A 21,902-nucleotide genomic window follows, 5' to 3' on the forward strand; every position below is an offset into this window, starting at 1 on the left:
TCCCTTCCTTCCCTTCCTTCCCTTCCCTTCCCTTCCCTTCCCTTCCCTTCCCTTCCCTTCCTTCCCTTCCCTTCCTCTTCTCATCCCTTCCCTTCCCTTCCCTTCTCATCCCTTCCCTTCCCTCCCCTCCCCTCCCCTCCCCTTTCTTTCTCCTTCCCTTCCTCTCTTCTCCCTCCTCTCCCATCCCTTGCTCTCCCCTTCCCTTCCAACCCCCTCCTGCCCTCCTTTCTCCCCTCCCCCGTCTGCCCCCCCCAGGTCCAGCACCTACCGCCCCAAAGGCTTCGATGTGACCGTCAAGTACACGCAGGGCAGCTGGACGGGCTCTGTGGGGGAGGACGTGGTCAGCATCCCCCGGGGCCTCAACTCCTCCTTCCTGGTCAACATCGCCACCATCTTTGAGTCGGAGAACTTCTTCCTGCCGGGGATCAAGTGGAACGGGATCCTGGGCCTGGCCTACAGGACCCTGGCCAAGGTAGAGAGGCCGGGTCCAGGTCTGAGGCCGCCACCCCCGCGGCCAGGACACTTCCCCCCCCCCCCGCGAGGAGTCTGTCCCTGGTGGGGGGTGGCCTCCCTGTGTCTAAACAAACCCAGGATGGAGCGTGGAGCCCAGCAAGAGTCCCAGTCAAAACCCCAGGGCAGACAAAATCACAATGAAATAGAATAAATAAAAAGTCTAAAATTCAGGCTTCACAAAGGCCCCGAGGTCACCGGCGATAATGCCAGGAACTCACACTCCAAGGCTCCCAGTTCAGTCCACCTCAGGCGTTTATCCTGATCATTGATTTGTTAAAAATATATTTTTGGGTAGAGACAAAGAGACAGGGAAAGATAGATAGATAGATAGACAGATACATAGATAGATAGATAGCTACTGCACTGCTTAACCACTCAGGAAGGAAGCTTACTCCTGCAGGTGGGGACTGGGGGTTTGAACCTGGGTCCCTGTGCATTAGAACAGGTGCACTCAGCCAGGTTCTCCACCACCCAGCCCGACAGAGAAGTTGTTATTTCCCATGAAGCAGGTATTATTATTACTATTTTGCCGCTACCAGGGTTATGGCTGGGACTCAGTGCCAGCGCAAGGAATCCACCACTCCCAGAGGACATTTCCCCCTTTCTTTTCTTTCTGTGTTTACTTGATGGACAGGGAGAGAAACGGAGAGGGAAGGGAAAGAGAGAGAGTGAGTGAAGGGCCAGGCAGTGGCACAGCTGGTTGAGCGCACATGCTACCATGCACTAGGACCCGGGTTCAAACCCCCGGTCCCCACCTGCAGGGGGAAAGCTTCAAAGGTGGTGAATCAGGGCTGCAGGTGTCTCTCTGTCTCTCTCCCTCTCTCCCTCTCTGTCTCCCCTCCTCTCTCAATTTCTGTCCTGTCCAATAAAATAGAAAAAATGGCCACCAAGAGCCATGGGTTCACAGTTCTGGCACCGAGCCCCAGTGATGACCCTGGAGGCAAAAGAGAGACACAGACAGAGAGACACCTGCAGCCCTGCTTTCCCACTCATGAAGCTTCCCCCCTGCAGGTGGGGACCAGGGTCTCAAACCCGGCCCGTTGTGCATGGTGACATGTTCGCTTCACTATGTGTGCCACCCCCACTCCCCCAGCCCCAAAGCTGATCTTTATGGACAGATGGACATTCTTTCAATTAACCGCCAAGGACTCACACACACCCTGCAGCCCCCAGAACTCAGCCCCGAGCCCGGGCATCCTACAGACCACCATCTCCCTTAACGAGCACCCCAAACACAGGGCTGCACCTCTTCTGTGTGTCGGGGGGCAGGAAGTGGGGCCAAAGCAGGGAGAGGGACCCAGAGCCGCTCAGATCTGCACAGGTGCGGCGGTGGAAGTGAGGCTGTGAGGTCTGGCGCCTGGGCTCGCCCTCCACTGCTAGCCACCTCGGGGTGGGTGACAGCCTCCCCAGGGCTTCCGGAAAAGGGCTTCTTGCTTTTCCACCTCAGGAGAGCTGTGTGTTCTGGGCGCGTGCTGAGTCATCAGGCCAACCCTATCCTTCCCCCGCAGCCCTCCAGCTCGCTGGAGACTTTCTTTGACTCGCTGGTGGCCCAGGCCGGCATCCCAGATGTGTTCTCCATGCAGATGTGCGGCGCGGGGCAGCCCGTGGATGGTTCCGGTACCAACGGAGGTAGTCTTGTGGGTATCTCTCAGTCTGCCTGGGGAGAACATCACAGGTGGATGGACGGGCCTGCTGGGTGCTGCCCTTTCTCCCTGCTTGGCGGAGCCTTATGCAGGGCATTGGTCCCCGGGGACTGGGGGGTGCTGGTTAGAGAGGCCTGGGACAGAACCTAAGGAACCCAACACACCCATCCAGAAAGATGTGTGTGCACCTGTGTTCACAGCAGCACAATGTGTAACAGCCAAAACCTGGAAGCCACCCAGGTGTCCAACAACAGATGGGTGGCTGAGCAAGTTGTGGTCTAGATACACAATGGAATACTACTCAGCTGTAAAAAATGGTGACTTCACCTTCTTCCCCTCATCTTGGATGGAGCTGGAAGGAATCCTGTGAAATGAGATCAGCTAGAAAGAGAAGGATGAATGTGGGGTGATCTGATTCCTGGATAGAAGTTGAGAGATAAGAGCAGAAGGGGAGAAGGGGAGACACCAAGCAGGACTGGGAGTGGAGTTGGTGTCCCGCATAAGGTCAAGGACTCGGGGGGTCGGGGTGGGGGGAGGCTTTTGGGTCCTGGGGCTGATGGTGTCGAAAGCTGAGAAATGTGGCCCATGGTCCCACCACTGGACTATGAACTACCAGTTCCCCCCGTTAAAAAATTACGACAAAAAGGACAAAGCGGGGGGGGGGGGGGACTTTTACCTGCTCTGATTCTCATCACTTCCCCTGATCCCATGAGAACCTGCTAAGCCTTTTTTAACTTTGTTTTTTTATGAAAGATTTAACACGGATTTGCAAAGCTCTAAGGTAACAGGGGAACAATTCCATGCCATTCCCACAGCGAGTTCTGTGTCCCGTCCCCTCCACTGGGAACTGCGGTGGTTCTGCCAGTCACCGATACAGGCTGAGTCTATGACTATTTATCGAGAGCTAGCTGGGTGTTTTTCCATTTTAAGGCCCTACCTTCACTTCCTTTCTACACCTATTAACTATTTTCAGGTGCCTTTCCCCCCTCTTCTCTCTCAGATAAGAGAAACCACGCCTGGCTTCCTCTGGTGTTTCCCAGATTCACTTCCCTTTCAGTAATGGAATGAAAACAAGGTTCCTGGTGACAGATGTTTCCGGTCCTGATGGAGTTGGGGTTCAGGGCCCTCTGGGCATCTTCCCCTGACATTTCTCCCCCTCTGGAGCAGGGACCCAAATTCTTTATGGGGAGCAGAAGGTGGGAGTTCTGGCTTCTGTTACTGCTTCTCCGCTGGACATGGGTGCTGGCAGGTGGACCCACACCCCCAGCTTGTGTCTGTCTTTCCCTCGCGGGGCAGGGCTCTGGGACACACTGGCGAGGGCGTCTGCCTGGGGAAGTCAAAAACCTGCTAACTATTCCTTTAGCAAGGCAACTAGCTTTGGGGAGGGGAGTGGGGAGTGAGAACTGGGCTGTAACTGCTGGGTTTTGCTTTGGATGAGAGACAGAGGGAATGCCTGTGGAGGGATGCAGGGGTACATGGGTTCTCTCTCTCTTCCTCTCCCTTCTCCTCTCCTCTCCTCTCCTCTCCTTCTCTCTCTCTCTCTCTCCTCTCCCCTCTCCTCTCTTCTCCTCTCCTCTCCGTCTCTCTTTCTCTCTCTCTCTCCCTCCCTCTCTCTCCCTCTCCTCTCCCCTCCTCTCCTCTCCGTCTCTCTCTCTTTCTCTCTCTCTCCCTCCCTCTTTCTCCCTCTCCTCTCCCCTCCTCTCCTCTCCTTCTCTCTCCCTCTCTCTCTCTCTCTCTCTCTCACACACACACGCACATGCACACACACATGCACACGCACATACTCTTTCACCAGCAGCACCACAGAAGGACCGTCTCCTCGATGCCCCTTCGGTGGACTCTGACCCAGACACCCAAGGAGAGAAGTGCAGGGAGACTCTTCTTAGAAACCTCTTCGCAGGCTCTGACTGAGACACTCCTGCTCCAAACGCCTGTCTCATTCCCCTGCCGGAGAGCAGGTGCCCAGGACTGCTGGGCCGTTGGGTAGATTTTCTGGGAAATCTCTTCTGCCTTCCCGCCAGGGTGAGGGGCAGGGAGTCACCCATCCCCTGTCCTCCGAGGGACCACGTCCTGGCCACTACTGAGCTGGCCCTGGCATTTCTTCAGGGACGACGTCTCAGGAGTATAAAGCTGAGCTGGGGAGAGAGGGGGTGGGTGGTGGTGCACCTGGTTAAGTGCACAAAGTACTAAATGCAAGGACCATTGCAAGGATCTGAGTTCGAGCCCCTGCTCCCCACCTGCAGATGGGACACTTCACAAGCGGTGAAGTAGGTCTGCAGGTGTCTTTCTGTCTTTCTCCCTCTCTGTCTCCTCCTCCCCTCTCATTCCTCTCTGCCCTGTCCAGTAAAATGGAATAAATAAATAAATATATTTTAAAAATCAAATTGAACTATAGTAGAAACCATCAGGACTTCTGGACAAGATGAAGGTGAACCGTTGTTTGGTGTCTGAATATTGTGACTCCCAAGTGCTTTCTGTCGAGTTCCTGCCCATTGATTTGTCCCAAGATTTCAGTGAAGTGCAGGTGTGGTGCCTGGAGATAGCTCAGCGAGCAGAGTGCCCGCAGCTCCCACAGCCAGCCCTAGCACTGGTTGTGCCAGAGTGGCACTGTGACCTCCCTCCCTCCCTCCCTCCCTTCCCCCTTACTCTCATTGACTGCTAAGTAATGAAGTATTTAGTTATCTATTTATTTATTTTTCTTTGATAGGACAGAGAGAAATTGAAAAGGGAAGAGGAGACAAAAAGGGACAGAGAGAGAGAGAGAGAGAGACCCACAGCCCTGCTTCACCGCTTGTGAAGCTTCCCCTCCCCGGTAGGTGGGGACCGGAGACTTGAACCCGCATCCTTGGGCACTGTGACATGCGCGCTCAGTCAGGTGCACCACCACCCATCTCGGGCGGCTTTGTCCCGTCTGTGGGGTGTTGCTCTGACCTCTGCTGACCCCTTGCTCCCCAGGTCCTGGGTGGGGTGGAGCCGAGCCTGTACAGAGGGGACATCTGGTACACCCCGGTCACGGAGGAGTGGTACTACCAGATAGAGGTCCTCAAGCTGGAAGTCGGAGGCCGGAGTCTGAGCCTGGACTGCCGGGAGGTGAGCGTGTGCCCTCTGCGTGTCTCTGTGTGTCGGCCGTTTGGGTGACTGACGGGTGCCAGCGGAGTGACAGTGGGGACACCGGCAGGAAGCCAGATGACATAGGGCACTATGGGATGGGCCAGGGAGGCTGTAGTACTGACACAGAAGAATGCGGTTCTGGGCCCGTGAGAGGTCCTGGGAGGGTCTGCAGGACCCAGGGTTGAGCTTGGTTGAGCCAAGCTGCAGTGCTGTGTCTCTCTCCGTCTCTTTTCTAGTTGAAAGAGTTAACCCGGAGTAGTGAAGCCCCAGCCACAATAGGAAAAATAAACCAGGAAATGTACAGTGCTTCTGTATAATAATAAAGCTTCCATCCCACTCTGCAATATCTCTCTCTCTCTCTCTCTCTCTCTCCTTCCTTCCAACTACTTGGGTTTTTTGTCTTTTTTTTTTTTCCTTTTTCTTTTTGCCTCCAGGGTTATTGCTGGGGCCCGGTGAACCACAAATCCACTGCTCCTGGAGGCTATTTTTTTATTTATTTAAGAAAGGAGACATTAACAAAACCGTAGGATAAGAGGGGTACAACTCCACACAATTCCCACCACCCGATCTCCATATCCCACCCCCTCCCCTGACAGCTTTCCCATTCTCTATCCCTCTGGGAGCATGGACCCAGGGTCATTGTGGGATGCAGAAGGTGGAAGGTCTGGCTTCTGTAACTGCTTCCCCGCTGAACATGGGTGTTGCCAGGTGGATCCATACTCCCAGCCTGCCTCTCTCTTTTTTTCCCTTTTTGCCCTGGTTGTTTTTTATCATTGTTGTAGTTATTATTATTGTTTCCATTGCTGTCATCATTGTTGGATAGGATAGAGAGAAATGGAGAGAGGAGGGGAAGACAGAGAGGGGGAGAGAAAGACAGACACCTGCAGACCTGCTTCACCGCCTGTGAAGCGACTCCCCTGCAGGTGTGGAGCCGGGGCCTCGAACCGGGATCCTTACGCCGGTCCTTGCGCTTTGCACCCGGTGCGCTTAACCCACTGTGCTACTGCCCGACTCCCGTCTTTATTTTTTTATTTCCATCAGGGTTATCATTGGGGCTTAGTGCCAACAATATGAATTCACTTCTGAAGCCCATTTTTAACTTTCTTTTTATTTTACTTAGTAGGACAGAGAGAAATTGAGAGGAGGAGGAGGAGAAGGAGGAGGAGGAGGAGGAGGAGGAGGAGGAGGAGAGAGAGAGAGAGACTTCACCACTCATGAAGCTTCCTCTCTACAGGTAGGAAGTGAGGACTTGAACCTGGGTCCTTGTGCATGGTACCATGTGCGTTCAACCAGGTGCGCCATGCCTGTCCCCTCAGTTAATTGGCTTAATTGGAAAAATGAGCACACACTGGAAGGTGAGGAGAACATTCTACTTATTCTATTCTATTCTATTCTATTCTATTCTATTCTATTCTATTCTATTCTATTCTATTCTATTCTATTCTATCCAATTCTATTCTATTCTATTCTATTCTATTCTATTCTATTCTATTCTATTCTATTCTATTCTATCCAATTCTATTCTATTCTATTCTATTCTATTCTATTCTATTCTATTCTATTCTATTCTATTCTATTCTATTCTATTCTATTCTATTCTATTCTATTCTATCCTATCCTATCCTATCCTATCCTATCCTATCCTATCCTATCCTATCCTATTCTATTCTATGCATTTATTCTACCCTACCCTATTCTATTCTATTTATTCTACTCTATCCTACCCTACCCTATTCTATTCTACCCTACCCTGTTCTGTTCTGTTCTGTTCTGTTCTATTCTATTCTATTCTATTTATTCTACTCTACCCTACCCTACCCTACCCTATTCTATTCTATTTATTCTATTCTACCCTACCCTACCCGACCCTACCCTACCCTACCCTATTCTATTCCATTCTATTCTATTTATTCTATCCTACCCCACTCTACTCTATTCTATTTATTCTACCCTGCCCTGCCCTGCCCTGCCCTGCCCTGCCTTATCCTATCCTATCCTATCCTATCCTATCCTATCCTATCCTATCCTATCCTATCCTATCCTATCCTATCCTATCCTATCCTATCCTATCCTATCCTATCCTATCCTATGCTATCCTATCCTATTATTCTATTCTGCCTCCAGGGACACCACTGGGGCTCAGTGCCGGCACTACAGACCTGACATCCAGGTGGCTATTCTTTCCACTTTATTAGACAGAGCATAGAGAAGTTGATTGGGGGGGGGAGAGAGCAAGAAAGAGAGAGGGAGACGGAGAGAGAAAGAGAGAGAGAGAGAGAGAGAGAGAGAGAGAGAGAGAGAGGCCTGCTTTCTTCTTTCTAAACGTCTTTGTGTTGGGCCTGGCAGAGGCACAGCTGGGCAGTGAGTACACATGTGTCACGTGTGAACATTAGGATCCCTGTGTGGGGTTGCAGGTGCCTGTCTCTGTATCCCTCCCCACGCAATTCCTCTGTGTCCTATCAAAGGAGAGAGAGAGAGAGAGAGAGAGAAAGTAGGTTTATCATGCAGGCACTAAGCCCTAGCAATAACCCTGGTGGCAATAAAAGATATTTAAAAAATTACTATTGGGGCCAGGTGGTGGTGCACCTGGTTGAGCAAACATGTGACAGTGCTCAGGGACCTGGTTCAAGCCCTCTGTCCCCACCTGCAGGAGGGAGCTTCGCGAGTGGTGAAGCAGGGCTGCAGGTGTCTCTCTTCTTCTGTCACTCCTTCTCTCTCAATCTCTGGCTGTTTCTACCCAATAAATAAAGATAATTAAAAAGGAAAAAGATTAAAAGCATCTTATGGACTCAGCATTGCTTCACGAAGCTGTAAAGTGTCAGTGATACAGTTTCCTACCCATGCGGGCATGCACCGCTCCTCACACCCAGCCACTGTGCGTCCCCCCTCCAACCACCAGTTCTCAGAGTGAGAGAGACAGCCCTTGTCCCTGCCATCTCATGCCACATGTGAGTGACACCAGCAGCTGGCTCCCACTCAGCATTCAGCAGCGTCAGCCCCGCCTGGTTCTGTCCATTCTGTCTCAGATGACAGTGTCCTTTCAAACACTGTCCTTGTGTGTGAGGCCGGCAATAGGCACGTGAGGGTGTCAGCTAAAGCACAGGCGGTGTGTGTGTGCGTGTGTGTGCATGCGTGCATGCGTGTGTGTGCATGCGTGTGTGCGTGCCTGCGTGTGTGCGTGGAGAGCCCCTGCCTGCTTGCTAGACCCTGGATTCTAGCGCCTGTGTTTTTCCTAGACGTGTCGGGAAGGCTGTGTTCTCTGTAGTTCTGTCTGCAGCCCACAGGGGGTGTTTGGCTAAGATCAGGTTGAACAGAGAACAGGTCCAAAAGCTTTCAGGCTACCTGAGCCCTCATCTGTTAGCCCTGAATTCTGCCTGTGTCTTTGGGGTGCAGAGTAAGTTCAGAGCCTGGTGTACTGGGAGCTGGTTGGTAGCCATTCTAATCATGTGAGATCTAGTGTACCCACGAGAACTGCGGATGGCGAGTCTGACAGAGGGTCTGCACGCATGTATGTGGGGGGACCTTACGTGTGCGTGTTGTGTGTGAAGGTGACATGTGTATACGTGTGTGGTGTGTGGGCCAGGTGCGAGCCCAGATGTGAGCCCAGGAGTGAGCCCAGGTGTGAACCCAGGTATGATCCCAGGAGTGAGCCCAGGAGTGAGCCCAGGTGTGAACCCAGTTGTGATCCCAGGAGTGAGCCCAGGTGTGAATCCAGGTGTGAGCCCAGGTGTGAGAGCAGGTGTGAACCCAGGAGTGAGCCCAGATGTGAACCCAGGAGTGTGCCCAGGTGTGAACCCAGGTGTGATCCCAGGAGTGAGCCCAGGTGTGAATCCAGGTGTGAGCCCAGGTGTGAGCCCAGGAGTGAGCCCAGGTGTGAGCCCAGGAGTGAGCCCAGGTGTGAGCCCAGGAGTGAGCCCAGGTGTGAGCCCAGGAGTGAGCCCAGGTGTGAGCCCAGGAGTGAGACCAGGTGTGAGACCAGGAGTGAGCCCAGGTGTGATCCCAGGAGTGAGACCAGGTGTGATCCCAGGAGTGAACCCAGATGTGAGCTCAGGAGTGAGCCCAGGTGTGAACCCAGGTGTGAGCCCAGGTGTGAGACCAAGATGAGCCCAGGTATAAGCCCAGATGTGAGCCCAGGAGTGAGCCCAGGAGTGAGCCCAGGTGTGAGCCCAGGAGTGAGACCAGGTGTGAGCCCAGGTGTGAGCCCAGGAGTGAGCCCAGGAGTGAGACCAGATGTGAGACCAGGTGTGAGCCCAGATGTGAGCCCAGGTGTGAGACCAGGATGAGCCTAGGAGTGAACCCAGGAGTGAGACCAGGTATGAGCCCAGATGTGAGCCCAGGTGTGAGACCAAGATGAGCCCAGGTGTGAGCCCAGGTGTGAGCCCAGGAGTGAGACCAGGTGTGAGCCCAGGTGTGAGCCCAGGAGTGAGCCCAGGTGTGAGCCCAGGTGTGAGCCCAGGAGTGAACCCAGGTGTGATCCCAGGTGTGAGCCCAGGAGTGAACCTAGGTGTGAGCCCAGGTGTGAGCCCAGGTATGAGTCTAGGAGTGAGCACAGATGTGAGCCCAGGTGTAATCCCCGCTGTGAGCTGAGGTGTGGGTCCAGGTGTGATCCCAGTGTGAGCTGAGGTGTGAGTCCCCGTGTGGCCCTGGTTGGTCCTGCCCAGCTCACCTGTCCCCCCCTCCCCAGTACAACACAGACAAGGCCATCGTGGACAGTGGTACCACACTGCTTCGCCTGCCCCAGAGGGTGTTTGACGCGGTGGTGGAGGCTGTGGCTCACACCTCACTGGTGAGTCGGGGAAGGGGTGCCGGGTAGGGGGCCGCTCTTACTGAGGGCACTCACTCACTGACTTGCATGCCAGTCAGCACACAATTCCTGACTTAAAGTTCGCAGTTGGTTTGGTTTTTCTCCTTAATATCTATTTATTTATGTATTTAAAATATTTTATTGATTTTAATGGGAGAGAAAGACAGAGACCAGAGTTAGCTTAGCTCTAGCTGATGGTGGTGCTGGGGATTGAACCTGGGACCTTGGACAGGAGAGACTGTTTGCAGAACCATTATTCAGTCTTCCCCACCTAAAATATATATTTATTTATGAAAAAGAGACCCACACAGAGAGATACCAGAGCCCTTGCTCAGCTCTGACTGATGGTGGTGCTGAGGACTGAACCTGGGACCTCAGAGCCTCAGGCGGGAGAGTCTAACCATTTTGCTGTCTTCCCAGCCCAACTTATTTACTATTTTTAATGAAACAGATCCTGAGAGTCACGGTGCTCATGGTGATGTCAGGGATCAAACTCTGAACCCTCTTCCTTGCAAGCCCAGCACTCTGCCCACTGGGCTACTTCCCGGCCCCCACGCCAGAGTTGCCTGTTTGTCTATTTAGATATTTTTGTTTTGATGACTAGAGCCCTGGTGCTGGGGATTAAACCTGGGACCACAGGGCCTTAGGGTGGCCTCATTTCTTCCACTGGCAACCACAGTGGTTCTCCCAAGGTCACAGATACGGGCTGGTTGTTTCTAGAACGATCTATATTTATAGATATCTGCCCATTTTTTCTCTTTTTCTGTGGTCCAACCTTCTCTTCCTTTCTGAGTCACACCTACACCTGTTACTAAGTGCCTTATTTTTTTTCTCTTATCTTTCTCCAGTCCTAATGGGATTGGGGTTCAGAGCCCTCTGGTCATCTTCCCCTAACATTTCTCCCCCTCTGGGAACATGGACCCAAATTATTATTCCCCTTCTTCTTCTTCTTCTTCTTCTTCTTCTTCTTCTTCTTCTTCTTCTTCTTCTTCTTCTTCTTCTTCTTCTTCTCCTTCTCCTTCTCCTTCTCCTTCTCCTTCTCCTTCTCCTTCTCCTTCTCCTTCTCCTTCTCCTTCTCCTTCTCCTCCTCCTCCTCCTCCTCCTCCTCCTCCTCCTCCTCCTCCTCTTCCTCCTCCTCCTCCTCCTCCTCCTCCTTCTTCTTCTTCTTCTTTTTTGTCTCCAGGGTTATCGCAGAGGCTCGGTGCCTGTATTACAAATCCACTGCTCCTGGAGGCTATGTTTTCCCTTTTGTTGCCCTTGATTATCATTGTTGTTATTATTGTTGGTATTGATGTCATTGTTGTTGGATAGGGCAGAGAGAAATGGAGAGAGGAGGGGAAAGCAGAGAGGGAGAGAGAAAGACAGACACCTGCAGACCTGCTTCACCATCTGTAAGGCAACCCTCCTGCAGGTGCGGAGCCGGGGACGCGAACCAGGATCCTCATGCTGGTCCTTGTGCTTTGCACCATGTGCACTTAACCCGCTGCGCTACCGCCTGGCCTCCTGGACCCAAATTCTTTATGGGGGTCAGAAGGAGGGAGTTCTGGCTCCCGTAAATGCTTCTCCACTGGAGAAATTGAGAGAGAAGAGAGAGAGAAGGAGAGAGACAGAGAGACACCTGCAGCCCTGCTTCACCAATCACAGAGCTTTCCCCCTGCAGGTGGGGACTGGGGGCTTGAACCCGGCTCCTTGCACCACCACCCAGACCCACTTGGTCATCATCACCACTGCCCCTGTGGGGCCTGATGCCCCTCCCCGAGACCCCGTCCAGTCAGCCCCGTTCCTCCCAGGGCCAGGGGCCCCCGGCCGCCCCGGCTGCTAACCTCACCTCTGTCCAGTACAGATCCCAGAATTCTCGGACGGCTTCTGGCTGGGCGCACAGCTGGCGTGCTGGGGCAGCTCGGAGAGCCCTTGGGGCTACTTTCCCCAGATCTCCATCTACCTGAGGGCCGAGAGCGCCAACAGCTCCTTCCGCCTCACCATCCTGCCTCAGGTACTGGCCAGCGGGGGGACGGTGTTGGTGCTAGGTCAGGGTGAGCGAGGCTTTAGCTTTGCAGAGCTGGGACCTCATGCACGCGTGTGCGTGTGCGTGATATTATTAATGTGGGCCATTTAATCACTGGGGGACACAGAGACAAAGAGATAGAGGGAGAGACAGGACAGCATGAGACCTTCCCCTGTGCTGGGGCTTGAACCAGGGCCGTGCACATGCAGCTGTATGTCTGGCCCCTCCAGATGGACTCAGATGGCTTTACCCCCATGCATGGTGGGCGAGTGGGTGGAGGGCTGGGGCCACTGTTTCAGCAGCCATGGGAGAGAGAAAGACAGAGACAGAGATGGAGAGAGGCTGGCCCTCTCCGGATCTCTCTGTAGCTGTGACAGAGATCTCAGTGACTCCCAAAGAGCTTTCCAGAGGCCGGCAGTGTCCTAGGTGAGGGGCCACGTGTGGAGGGATGGGATTTGATCTAAAGGGCTGTGCATGGTGGCCAGAGCTGAGCAGTGCTCTGGTAAGATAAGTGAGAGAAGAGAGAGAGGGAGAGAGGGAGAGAGGGAGAGAGAGAGAGAGTTGCAGCCCTGCCTCACTACTAATGAAACTCCCCCCCCCCCCCAACACACACACACAGGTGGGGCCCACAGGCTTGAACCCGGGCCTTTGTGCCTGGTGACGCGCTCTACTGGGTGCGCCAGCGCCTGGCCCCACAGTCCATTTTTATTTTTATTTATTTATTTTTTTTACCAGAGTGCTGCTCAGCTCTGGCTTATGGTGGTGCGAGGGATTGAACCTGGGACTTTGGAGCCTCGGGCATGAGAGTCTCTTTGCATTACCATTATGCTATCTACCCTCCACCCTTCCATTTTTATTTTTATTTATAAAATGGAAATATGGACAAGACCATAGGATAAGAGGGGCACATTTCCACACAGTTCCCACCCCCAGAGTTCCCTGTCTCACCCCCTGCCCTGATAGCTTTCCCATTCTCCATCCCTCTGGGAGCATGGACCCAGGGTCACTGTGAGGTGCAGAAGGTGGAAGGTCTGGCTTCTGGAATTGCTTCCCCGCTGAACATGGGCGCTGGCAGGCGGATCCTGCTTCCTGGAGCCCGGGGTGGGGGTTTCACCTGGCAGAGCACAAACCCTGCATGAGCCCCGGCACCACATAGCAGCACCACAGACTGCAGGGGGCGGGGAGCTCTGTGGATGGTGGAGGGGTGCTGTGGCCTCTCCTCCCCTCCAGTTCCTTCCCCTCCCCTCCTTTCTTCTCCTCTCCCCTGCCTTCCCCTCCTTCTACCCTCCCCCTCTCTCCTCTCCTCTTCTCTCTTCTTCCCCTCCCCTCTTCTCCCCTCTCCTCTCCTCTCTTCCCTTCCCCTCTTCCCCTCCCTTTCCTTTCCTTCCCCTTCCTTCTACTCCCCTCCCCTCTTCTTTCCTTTCCTCCCCTCCCCTCCTCTCTTCTCCCCCTCCTCCCCTTTCCTCTCTCCCCCTCCCCTCCTTTCTCCTTCCCTCTCCTCCCCTCCCCTTCCTCTCTCCCTCTCCCCTCCTTTCTCCTTCCCTCTCCTCCCCTCCCCTTCCTCTCTCCCTCTCCCCTCCTTTCTCCTTCCCTCTCCTCCCCTCCCCTTTCCTCTCTCCCCCTCCCCTCCTTTCTCCTTCCCTCTCCTCCCCTCCCCTTCCTCTCTCCCTCTCCCCTTGCCTCTCTCTCTCTCTCTCTCTCTCTCTCTCTCTCTCTCTCTCAACAATGCAAGTATTGCTTCAAGGAGCTCACGCAGCACAAGTCCCTGACACCACCTTTTTAAAAAGACGGTTCTGAGCTGGGCAGTGGTGCACTTGGTTAAGCACACACTGTGTCATGCCCAAGGACCCGGGTTCTCGCCCCCGGCCCCCACCTGCAGGAGGAGCTTCATGAGTGGTGGAGCAGGGCTGCAGGGGTCTCGCTGTCTCTCCCCTTTTCCTCTCAGTTTCTCTCTATCTCTAGGCAATGCAACAAAAAATACAAGTCATCTCGCTTTGCCCGCTGCTGCCTGCGCTGCTCCTGCTGCCTCTGTGCCCTGCTCACTCCCGTGTGATGCCAGCCATCCGGCTGTAAGGGGCCCGGGGGGGGCCGTCCGTCACCCTCCGCGCTCGGCATGCCTGCCACCTCCCTCAGCCCGCCTGCCCCCTCCCATGGCTGGCCAGTCCCTGAGGGCGATTCCTTCCTTCAACTCCTCCCGGAAGCCGCGGTCCCTGTGCCATAGCCCATTCTGACTCTTCCCCTCACAGCCTCTGAAAACACATGAATCCCGAGTCTCAGTGCTGTGGGCCACCCCCCCCCCAATCCTGCTCTGTTTGCTCCAGGAGGAGGGCTTATCCTGAGACTAGCAAGACCACAGCCCCCTGGCGTGTCCCCGCATACCCTGACGTGGCCTGGTGTGCCCTGGCGTGTCCTGGTGTGCCCTGGCATGTCCCCGCATGCCCTGGTGTGTCCTGGCGTGTCCTGGTGTGCCCTGGTGTGTCCCAGCATGCCCTGGTGTGTCCTGGCGTGCCCCAGCATGCCCTGGTGTGTCCTGGTGTGCCCTGGCATGTCCCCGCATGCCCTGGTGTGTCCTGGCGTGCCCCAGCATGCCCTGGTGTGTCCTGGTGTGTCCTGGCATGTCCCAGCATGCCCTGGTGTGTCCTGGTGTGTCCTGGCATGTCCCAGCATGCCCTGGTGTGTCCTGGCTTGTCCCCGCATGCCCTGGTGTGTCCTGGCATGTCCCCACATGCCCTGGCGTGTCCTGGCGTGTCCCAGCATGCCCTGGTGTGTCCTGGCATGTCTCCGCATGCCCTGGTGTGTCCTGGCATGTCCCCACATGCCCTGGCGTGTCCTGGCATGTCCCAGCATGCCCTGTGTGTCCTGGCATGTCCCTGCATGCCCTGGTGTGTCCTGGCGTGTCCCCACATGCCCTGGTGTGTCCTGGTGTGTCCCGGCATGCCCTGGCATGTCCTGGTGTGTCCCCGTATGTCCTGGCATGTCCCAGCATGCCCTGGCATGTCCTGGTGTGTCCCGGCATGCCCTGGCATGTCCTGGTGTGTCCCCGCATGCCCTGGCATGTCCTGGTGTGTCCCGGCATGCCCTGGCATGTCCTGGTGTGTCCCCGCATGCCCTGGCATGTCCTGGCATGTCCTGGTGTGTCCCGGCATGCCCTGGCATGTCCTGGTGTGTCCCGGCATGCCCTGGCATGTCCTGGTGTGTCCCCGTATGCCCTGGCAGGTCCTGGTGTGTCCCCGCATGCCCTGGCATGTCCTGGCGTGTCCTGGTGTGTCCCGGCATGCCCTGGCGTGTCCTGGTGTGTCCCAGCATGCCTTGGCGTGTCCTGGTGTGTCCCGGCATGCCCTGGCATGTCCTGGTGTGTCCCAGCATGCCCTGGCGTGTCCTGGTGTGTCCCCGCATGTCCTGGTGTGTCCCAGCGTGCCCTGGCATGTCCTGGTGTGTCCCAGCATGCCCTGGTGTGTCCTGGTGTGTCCCCACATGCCCTGGCATGTCCTGGCATGTCCTGGTGTGTCCCGGCATGCCCTGGCGTGTCCTGGTGTGTCCCCGCATGCCCTGGTGTGTCCTGGCATGTCTCAGCATGCCCTGGCATGTCCCCGCGTGCCCCCTCCTAGCTGAGGCTAACCCGCCCTGTCCCAGTTGACTCTGCGCTGTGCTCTGTTCCCCTCCCTCCCCTCTGCAGAGAGGGTCTGCCTCTGGTGCCCAGGCAGATGCAGGCATTTCCGAGTCTCCTCTTGACAAGGCGCCAGCTGTCTGGGTGATGCAAAGAAAGCATCAGGATCAGCGTGGCCACTGAGGGAAGGGGGCGTGACTGAGCACAGTCTCAGCCCGAGGGCCAGAGAAAGGCCCTGGAAAGAGTCTATCCCACCCTATCCCAGTCTATCCCAGTCTGTCCTCATCTATCCCAACCTATTCTACTCTGTCCCACCCTATCCCATTCTATCCCAGTCTCTCCCATTCTCTCCCATCCTATCCCAGTCTATCCCATCCTATCCCAGTCTATCCCAATCTATTCCATTCTGTCCCAGTCTATCCCAATCTCTCCCATCCTATGCTAGCTAGACTGGGGTAGAATAGAACAGAGTTGGATGGGCCGGGGTAGACCAGGATGGGCCGGGGTAGACCGGGATGGACCAGGATAGATCGGGATGGGCCGGGGTAGACCTGGATGGACCAGGATAGATCGGGATGGGCCAGGGTAGACCTGGATGGGCCGGGGTAGATTGGGATGGGCCGGGGTAGACCTGGATGGGGCTGAGTAGACCTGGATGGGGCTGGGTAGACCAGGATGGACCGGGATAGACTGGGATGGGCTGGGGTAGACCGGGATGAGCCGGGATAGACTGGGATGGGCCGGGGTAGACCTGGATGGGCCGGGGTAGACTGGGATGGGCTGGGATAGACCGGGATGAGCCGGGATAGACCGGGATGGGCCGGGATAGACCAGGATGGGCCGGGGTCGCTCTCAGTGATGTCTGTCACCCAGCTGTCAGCACCATCCTCCCTCAGCTGCTCTGCCCACGCTGGGGGAAGTCCCGAGCCCCCGGGTGTTCTGCAGGGCCCAGGGCTCCCATCCAGGTGTTTTCTCGTTTTCTGTCTCACTCCCGAACGCACAGCTGTACATCCAGCCGGTGACGGTGGTAGGCCTGAGCTACAGGTGCTTCCGCTTTGGCATCTCGCCCTCGGCCAACGCCCTGGTGATCGGGGCCACAGTGATGGAGGGCTTCTATGTGGTCTTCGACCGGGCACGGAAGAGGGTGGGCTTTGCCGCCAGCCCCTGTGCAGGTAAGTCGGGCCTGCCGTGGGGACGCTACTGGGACACTGTGTTGGAGAAATGAGCTCGGGGGCCCTCCGTGGGGTGGGGTGGGGAGACTGGGATAGACTGGGATCAGCTGGGACAGAAGGGGTAGGATGGGATAGACTGGGATCATACACAGAAGGTGAGAAAGAGGAACAGAAAGGGAAACTAAGCAGGAGCTGACTGAATTTGGAGCAGGGCACCATAGTGAAATCCCTGGTGGAGGGTGAGGGTGGATGTTCAGCTTCATGGGGCAGATGGGACACAGTCTTTTGGTGGTGGGAATGGTGTTTATGTGCACTCCTATTAATTTGTAGTCATATCAATCACTATGTAACTAATTTAAAAAAAGCTGGGATAGAACGGGATCAGCTGGGATAGAATTGGAAACGGAGTCGGGCGGTGGCGCAGTGAGTTAAGGGCACGTGGCGCAAAGCGCAAGGACCGGAGTAAGGATCCCAGTTCGAGCCCCGGCTCCCCACCTGCAGGGGAGTCGCTTCCCAGGCGGTGAAGCAGGTCTGCAGGTGTCTGTCTTTCTCTCCCCCTCTCTGTCTTCCCCTCCTCTCTCCATTTCTCTCTGTCTTATCCAACAACAACGACATCAATAACAACAATAACTACAACAGTAAAAAACAACAAGGGCAACAAAAGGGAATAAATAAATATTTTTTTATAAAGAGCTGGAAACAGCTGGGATAGAATGGGATAAACTGGTATAGAATTGGGATCAGCTGGGATAGACAGAGGAGGAGAGACAGAGGGACACCTGCCGGCCTGCTTCACGACTCATGAAGCTTCTCCCCTACAGGTGAGGAGTGGGGGCTTGAACCTGGACCCTTGTGTGTCCTAACGGGGTGCCCTACCGAGTACGCCAACACCTCTGTCATACAGGATCCTTTATTTTCTTTGTCTTAAGAACGTCCCTGCCATTCTGTCTTAATTAAAAAAATTTTTTTAATAATTTTATTTATTCGTCTTTATTTATTTTCAAATAGAGACAGAGAAATTGAGAAGGAGGGGGAGATAGAGAGGGAAAGACAGAGACACCTGCAGCCCTGCTTCACCACTCGAGAAGCTCCCCCCTGCAGGTGGGGACCGGGGGCTTGAACCTGGGTCCTTGCGCACTGCGATGATGCCGTGTGCTCAACCAGGTGCTCCACCGCCTGACCCCAATTTGTTTTATTCTTTTATGAACTTTTGAGTCAGCTGTTTGTTTTTTAAAAGAACCCCCCCACCACCACCACCTGGCTTACACTTTCATGTTGTAGATGATCTTTCCTGGGAGTGCTTCTCCTCTGAGAGTGTCTGAGCACCTGGGTTGTCGAAAAACTCCAAATACTGCACTGAAACACTGGCCTAAACACTCCTCTGAACACTGATCCAGACACTGCTCTAAAACACTGCTCCAGACACTGCTCTAGGCCACTGATCCAGATGCTGCTCCAAAACACTGATCCAGACACTGCTCTAGACCACTGATCCCGACGCTGCTCCAGACACTGCTCTAGGCCACTGATCCAGACACTGCTCTGGAACACTGCTCCAGACACTGCTCTAGGCCACTGATCCAGATGCTGCTCCAAAACACTGATCCAGACACTGCTCCAGACACTGCTCTAGACCACTGATCCTGACGCTGCTCCAGACACTGCTCTAGGCCACTGATCCAGACGCTGCTCTAAAACACTGATCCAGACACTGCTCTAGGCCACTGATCCAGATGCTGCTCCAAAACACTGATCCAGACACTGCTCCAGACACTGCTCTAGACCACTGATCCCGACGCTGCTCCAGACACTGCTCTAGGCCACTGATCCAGACACTGCTCTAGAATACTGATCCAGACACTGCTCTAGACCACTGCTCCAGACACTGCTCCAGACACTGTTCCTGAACACTGCTCTGAACTCTACTGTAAACTCTGCTGAACACTGCTCTAAATACCACTCTGAACACCACTCGAAACTGCTCTGGACACTGCTCTAGAACATAGCTCTAGGCACTAAGTACTTCTCTGAACACTGCTCTAGAACGTCGCTCTAGAACATTGCTTGGAAGCAGTCAGTGCTGCCTGTGTCCCAGCTGAGAGGCCTGGGATGGAGTGGGGCTGGGGCAGGGACTTGACACCCCTGCTGCAGCCGGCTGTGTGAACGTGGGCGCCATCCCTGCTTGAGTTGGGAGTGGATCCCACTTCTGGTGAGAGACCCTTTTTTATGTCCTTGCTGGGTGCCTGGCTGCGTTGGATGGTGGTGGTGGGAGGCTGGTGGGGGTTCTGGAAAGAATCCCAGCCGCTGTCCATCCTCGGGTCCCACCCTGGGGCGGACGTGGGGGAGGGCTGGGCTGCTTCCAACTGCCCATGAAGTGCCCAGGCCTCGGGCCCAGAGGCGGGAGGCTAATGGCGCCAAAAGCCACAGCTCTGCAGACGCTGCCAAGACTCTGAAATGCCACCCGCCTCTTTTTATAGACAAGACATTCGGCACCCGAGCTGTGTGGCTCTCAGCTTCCACGACTCAGCTGCACCCGGGGGTGGGGGGTGGGGGGTGGGGGAGCCCCGTCCCACGGCCGCTGCTCCTCGTGGGCGCAAAGCGGATCATCTGGGCCTGCGGTGTTTTAAAATAGGAAGCGGGGCTGTTCTGAGCGCGGTGAGTGGTGAGGAGGAGCTGGGGGCAGGTCTCTCAGCTGGTTTCTGTCCTCGGGGACGGGGTGAAAAGGCTCCCAATTAAAATGTTAGACTGGGAGAACCCAGAGCAGAACTTGGACTGGGGTCGGTGTGGAGTGCACCCAAATGTGTTGGGGGGGTCCGGGCCGTGGGACGCGATGGTGGAGGAGGACCTGGGCGGGGGCAGAAACTGAGGACTCGCACACACGGACTGACTGCTGTATTGACTATAAACACTAACCCCTCAATGAAAAAAAAAGTTAATTAGGGCAGCCAGGAGCATACCTGTTACCACGCCCAACGACCAGGTTCAAGCCCCCGGTCCCCACCTGCATGAGGGAAGCTTTACAAATGGTGAAGCAGGTTTGCACGTGTCTTCCTATTCCCTCTTTCCCTCCCTCCCTCCCTCCCTTCTTTCCTTCCTTGCCTCCAGGGTTATTGCTGGGGCTCAGTGCCAGCACTATGAATCCACTGCTCCTGGAGGCCATTTTCCCCATTTTATTATTAGGACAGAGAGAGATTGAGAGAGGAGAGAGAGAGAGACCTGCAGACCTGCTACTCTGCTTGTGGAGGTGGGGAGCTGGGGGCTCGAACCCGGATCCTTGTGTGGATCCGTGAGTTCTTGAGCTTAGTACTGTGTGTGTTTGGCTGGGAGCACCACTGCCCAGTTTTCTCTCTCTCCCTCTCTTTTCTCTTTTCTTCTTTGTCCCAGAGCCCTGCTCAGCTCTGGCTTATGGTGGTGCTGGGGGATTGAACCTGGGACCTGGGGACCTCAGGCAGGAGAGTCTGTTTGCAGAAGCTTTATGCTATGTCCCCCGCCCTTGTGTCTCTGTATCTCCCTTTTCCCTCTGTATTTCTCTCTGTCTCTACCCAATAAAAATAAAAATAAGATATTAGAAGGAAAAAAAAAGGACCCGTAGGGCTGGGGAGACCGCTCACTGGGGACCATGCAGGACATGCCAGCCGCGGTGGCAGGCCTGGGCCCCTGGCCACGTGCCCGAGCGGAGTGGCCCTGCGCCTGTGTCCTCAGGCCTGGTGCCCTTGGGTGCCGGCTGGACACATAAACCGTCATCTCTCTGTCTGCGGGCATCCAAGGCTCCTCTCCCAGCTGACTCCCCCCCCCCCACCCTTGTGTCTCCTCAGAAGTGGCGGGGACCCTGGTGTCGGACATCTCCGGGCCCTTCTCCACGGAGGACGTGGCCGGCAGCTGTGTGCCGGCTCTGGGTCCGAGGGAACCGCTGCTGTGGGTCGTGTCTTACGCGCTGCTGACGGTGTGCGGCCTGGTCCTGCTCACGCTGGTGGCCCTGCTGCTGCCCTGCCCCTGCCGGCAGAGACCCCGGGACCCCGAGGCCGTGAATGATGAGTCCTCGCTGGTGCGACACCGCTGGAAGTGACCGTGCGGGCGGGGGGGCCGCCCCTGGACTCATCCTGGGGAGCCCTGGACCGACTGGCCTCCCTGGATGCCCCTGGACTGTGTCCGTCCGATGCCTTCCAGATGCACCGCGTCTTCAGCCTTGATTTTTATGCCTCCTTCCCCTGCTCCCCTCCCTCCAGGGAAGAAAAGAAACGGTGGGAATCCCGATGATGATGATGATGATGATGATGATGATGATGAAGAAGAAGAAGAAGATGCAGAAATGGACGCAAGGTTGCTTGGGCGTCAGGCTCTCTGCCCAGCTGTCTGGGTGTGCCACCCAAGGGAGGAAAAAAAAAAATCTAGATTTATCCCCACCTCTGCTACTTTTCTCTCTCTTCCGTCCCCAGGAAGCAAAAGCGCATCGGGTTTCTAAGGCCTCAGCTCTGGGGACGCTTTTTGTACTCACTGCACTGATGGTTTGGGGTTCTTTGCAGCAGGTCTTGTTCTGGGTCGGGCTGGTACAGAAAAAGGCTCCAAACCTTGGCGCAGGCCTGGCCGTCTTGGGAGCTGTCTGTGCCCAGGTGGGAAGCAGAGTCGGGCACCGTGGGAGCGTCCCTGCCCGGGGCTGCCACCAGTCTCCCACAGCCGGGCAGGTGCACACACACCTGTGTGTTTGGCCTTGACGCTGTGGGTTCAAAAGGTTTTTGTTATTTTCTTTTAAAAAAAGACAAAAAAAAAAAAAAAAAAAACTACCTCCTCTGAGACTTTGCCCAGGGTCCTGTGCCTGGGTGTGGGGGTACCTGTCCTCCAACCCCCAACCTGAAACAATCTTGCCCCAGCAGGCAGGATCCACTGGTGCTGACCCAGAACCTTCCAGCTCTGTCGCCCCTCCCCGCGCTCTCACTAAAAACCAATAAACACTGTCCACCCGCCCACCCGCGGGACAGACACCGCTTGCAGTCTCTCTCCAGTGTGTTCTGTCCGCACCCACTCTTCGGCCCCCCAAGTCTTCTTCCGG

At 55.3% G+C, this 21,902-nt stretch overlaps 1 protein-coding gene across 1 annotated transcript; it reads left to right on the forward strand.

The window, feature by feature from the left end:
- Positions 1-253: 253 nt before the first annotated feature.
- Positions 254-21,835, forward strand: BACE2 (beta-secretase 2; the record flags this gene model as incomplete). The annotated part of the gene is made up of 7 exons (XM_060184769.1): positions 254-472; positions 2,022-2,150; positions 5,112-5,246; positions 9,952-10,053; positions 11,915-12,064; positions 16,687-16,855; positions 20,671-21,835. Coding segments are annotated over 7 exons (1,155 nt in total), but the record flags the coding sequence as incomplete, so codon positions are not given.
- Positions 21,836-21,902: the final 67 nt, after the last annotated feature.

This window comes from Erinaceus europaeus, unplaced genomic scaffold (assembly GCF_950295315.1).
Source record: "Erinaceus europaeus unplaced genomic scaffold, mEriEur2.1 scaffold_586, whole genome shotgun sequence".
Classification (NCBI taxonomy): Eukaryota; Metazoa; Chordata; class Mammalia; order Eulipotyphla; family Erinaceidae; genus Erinaceus; species Erinaceus europaeus.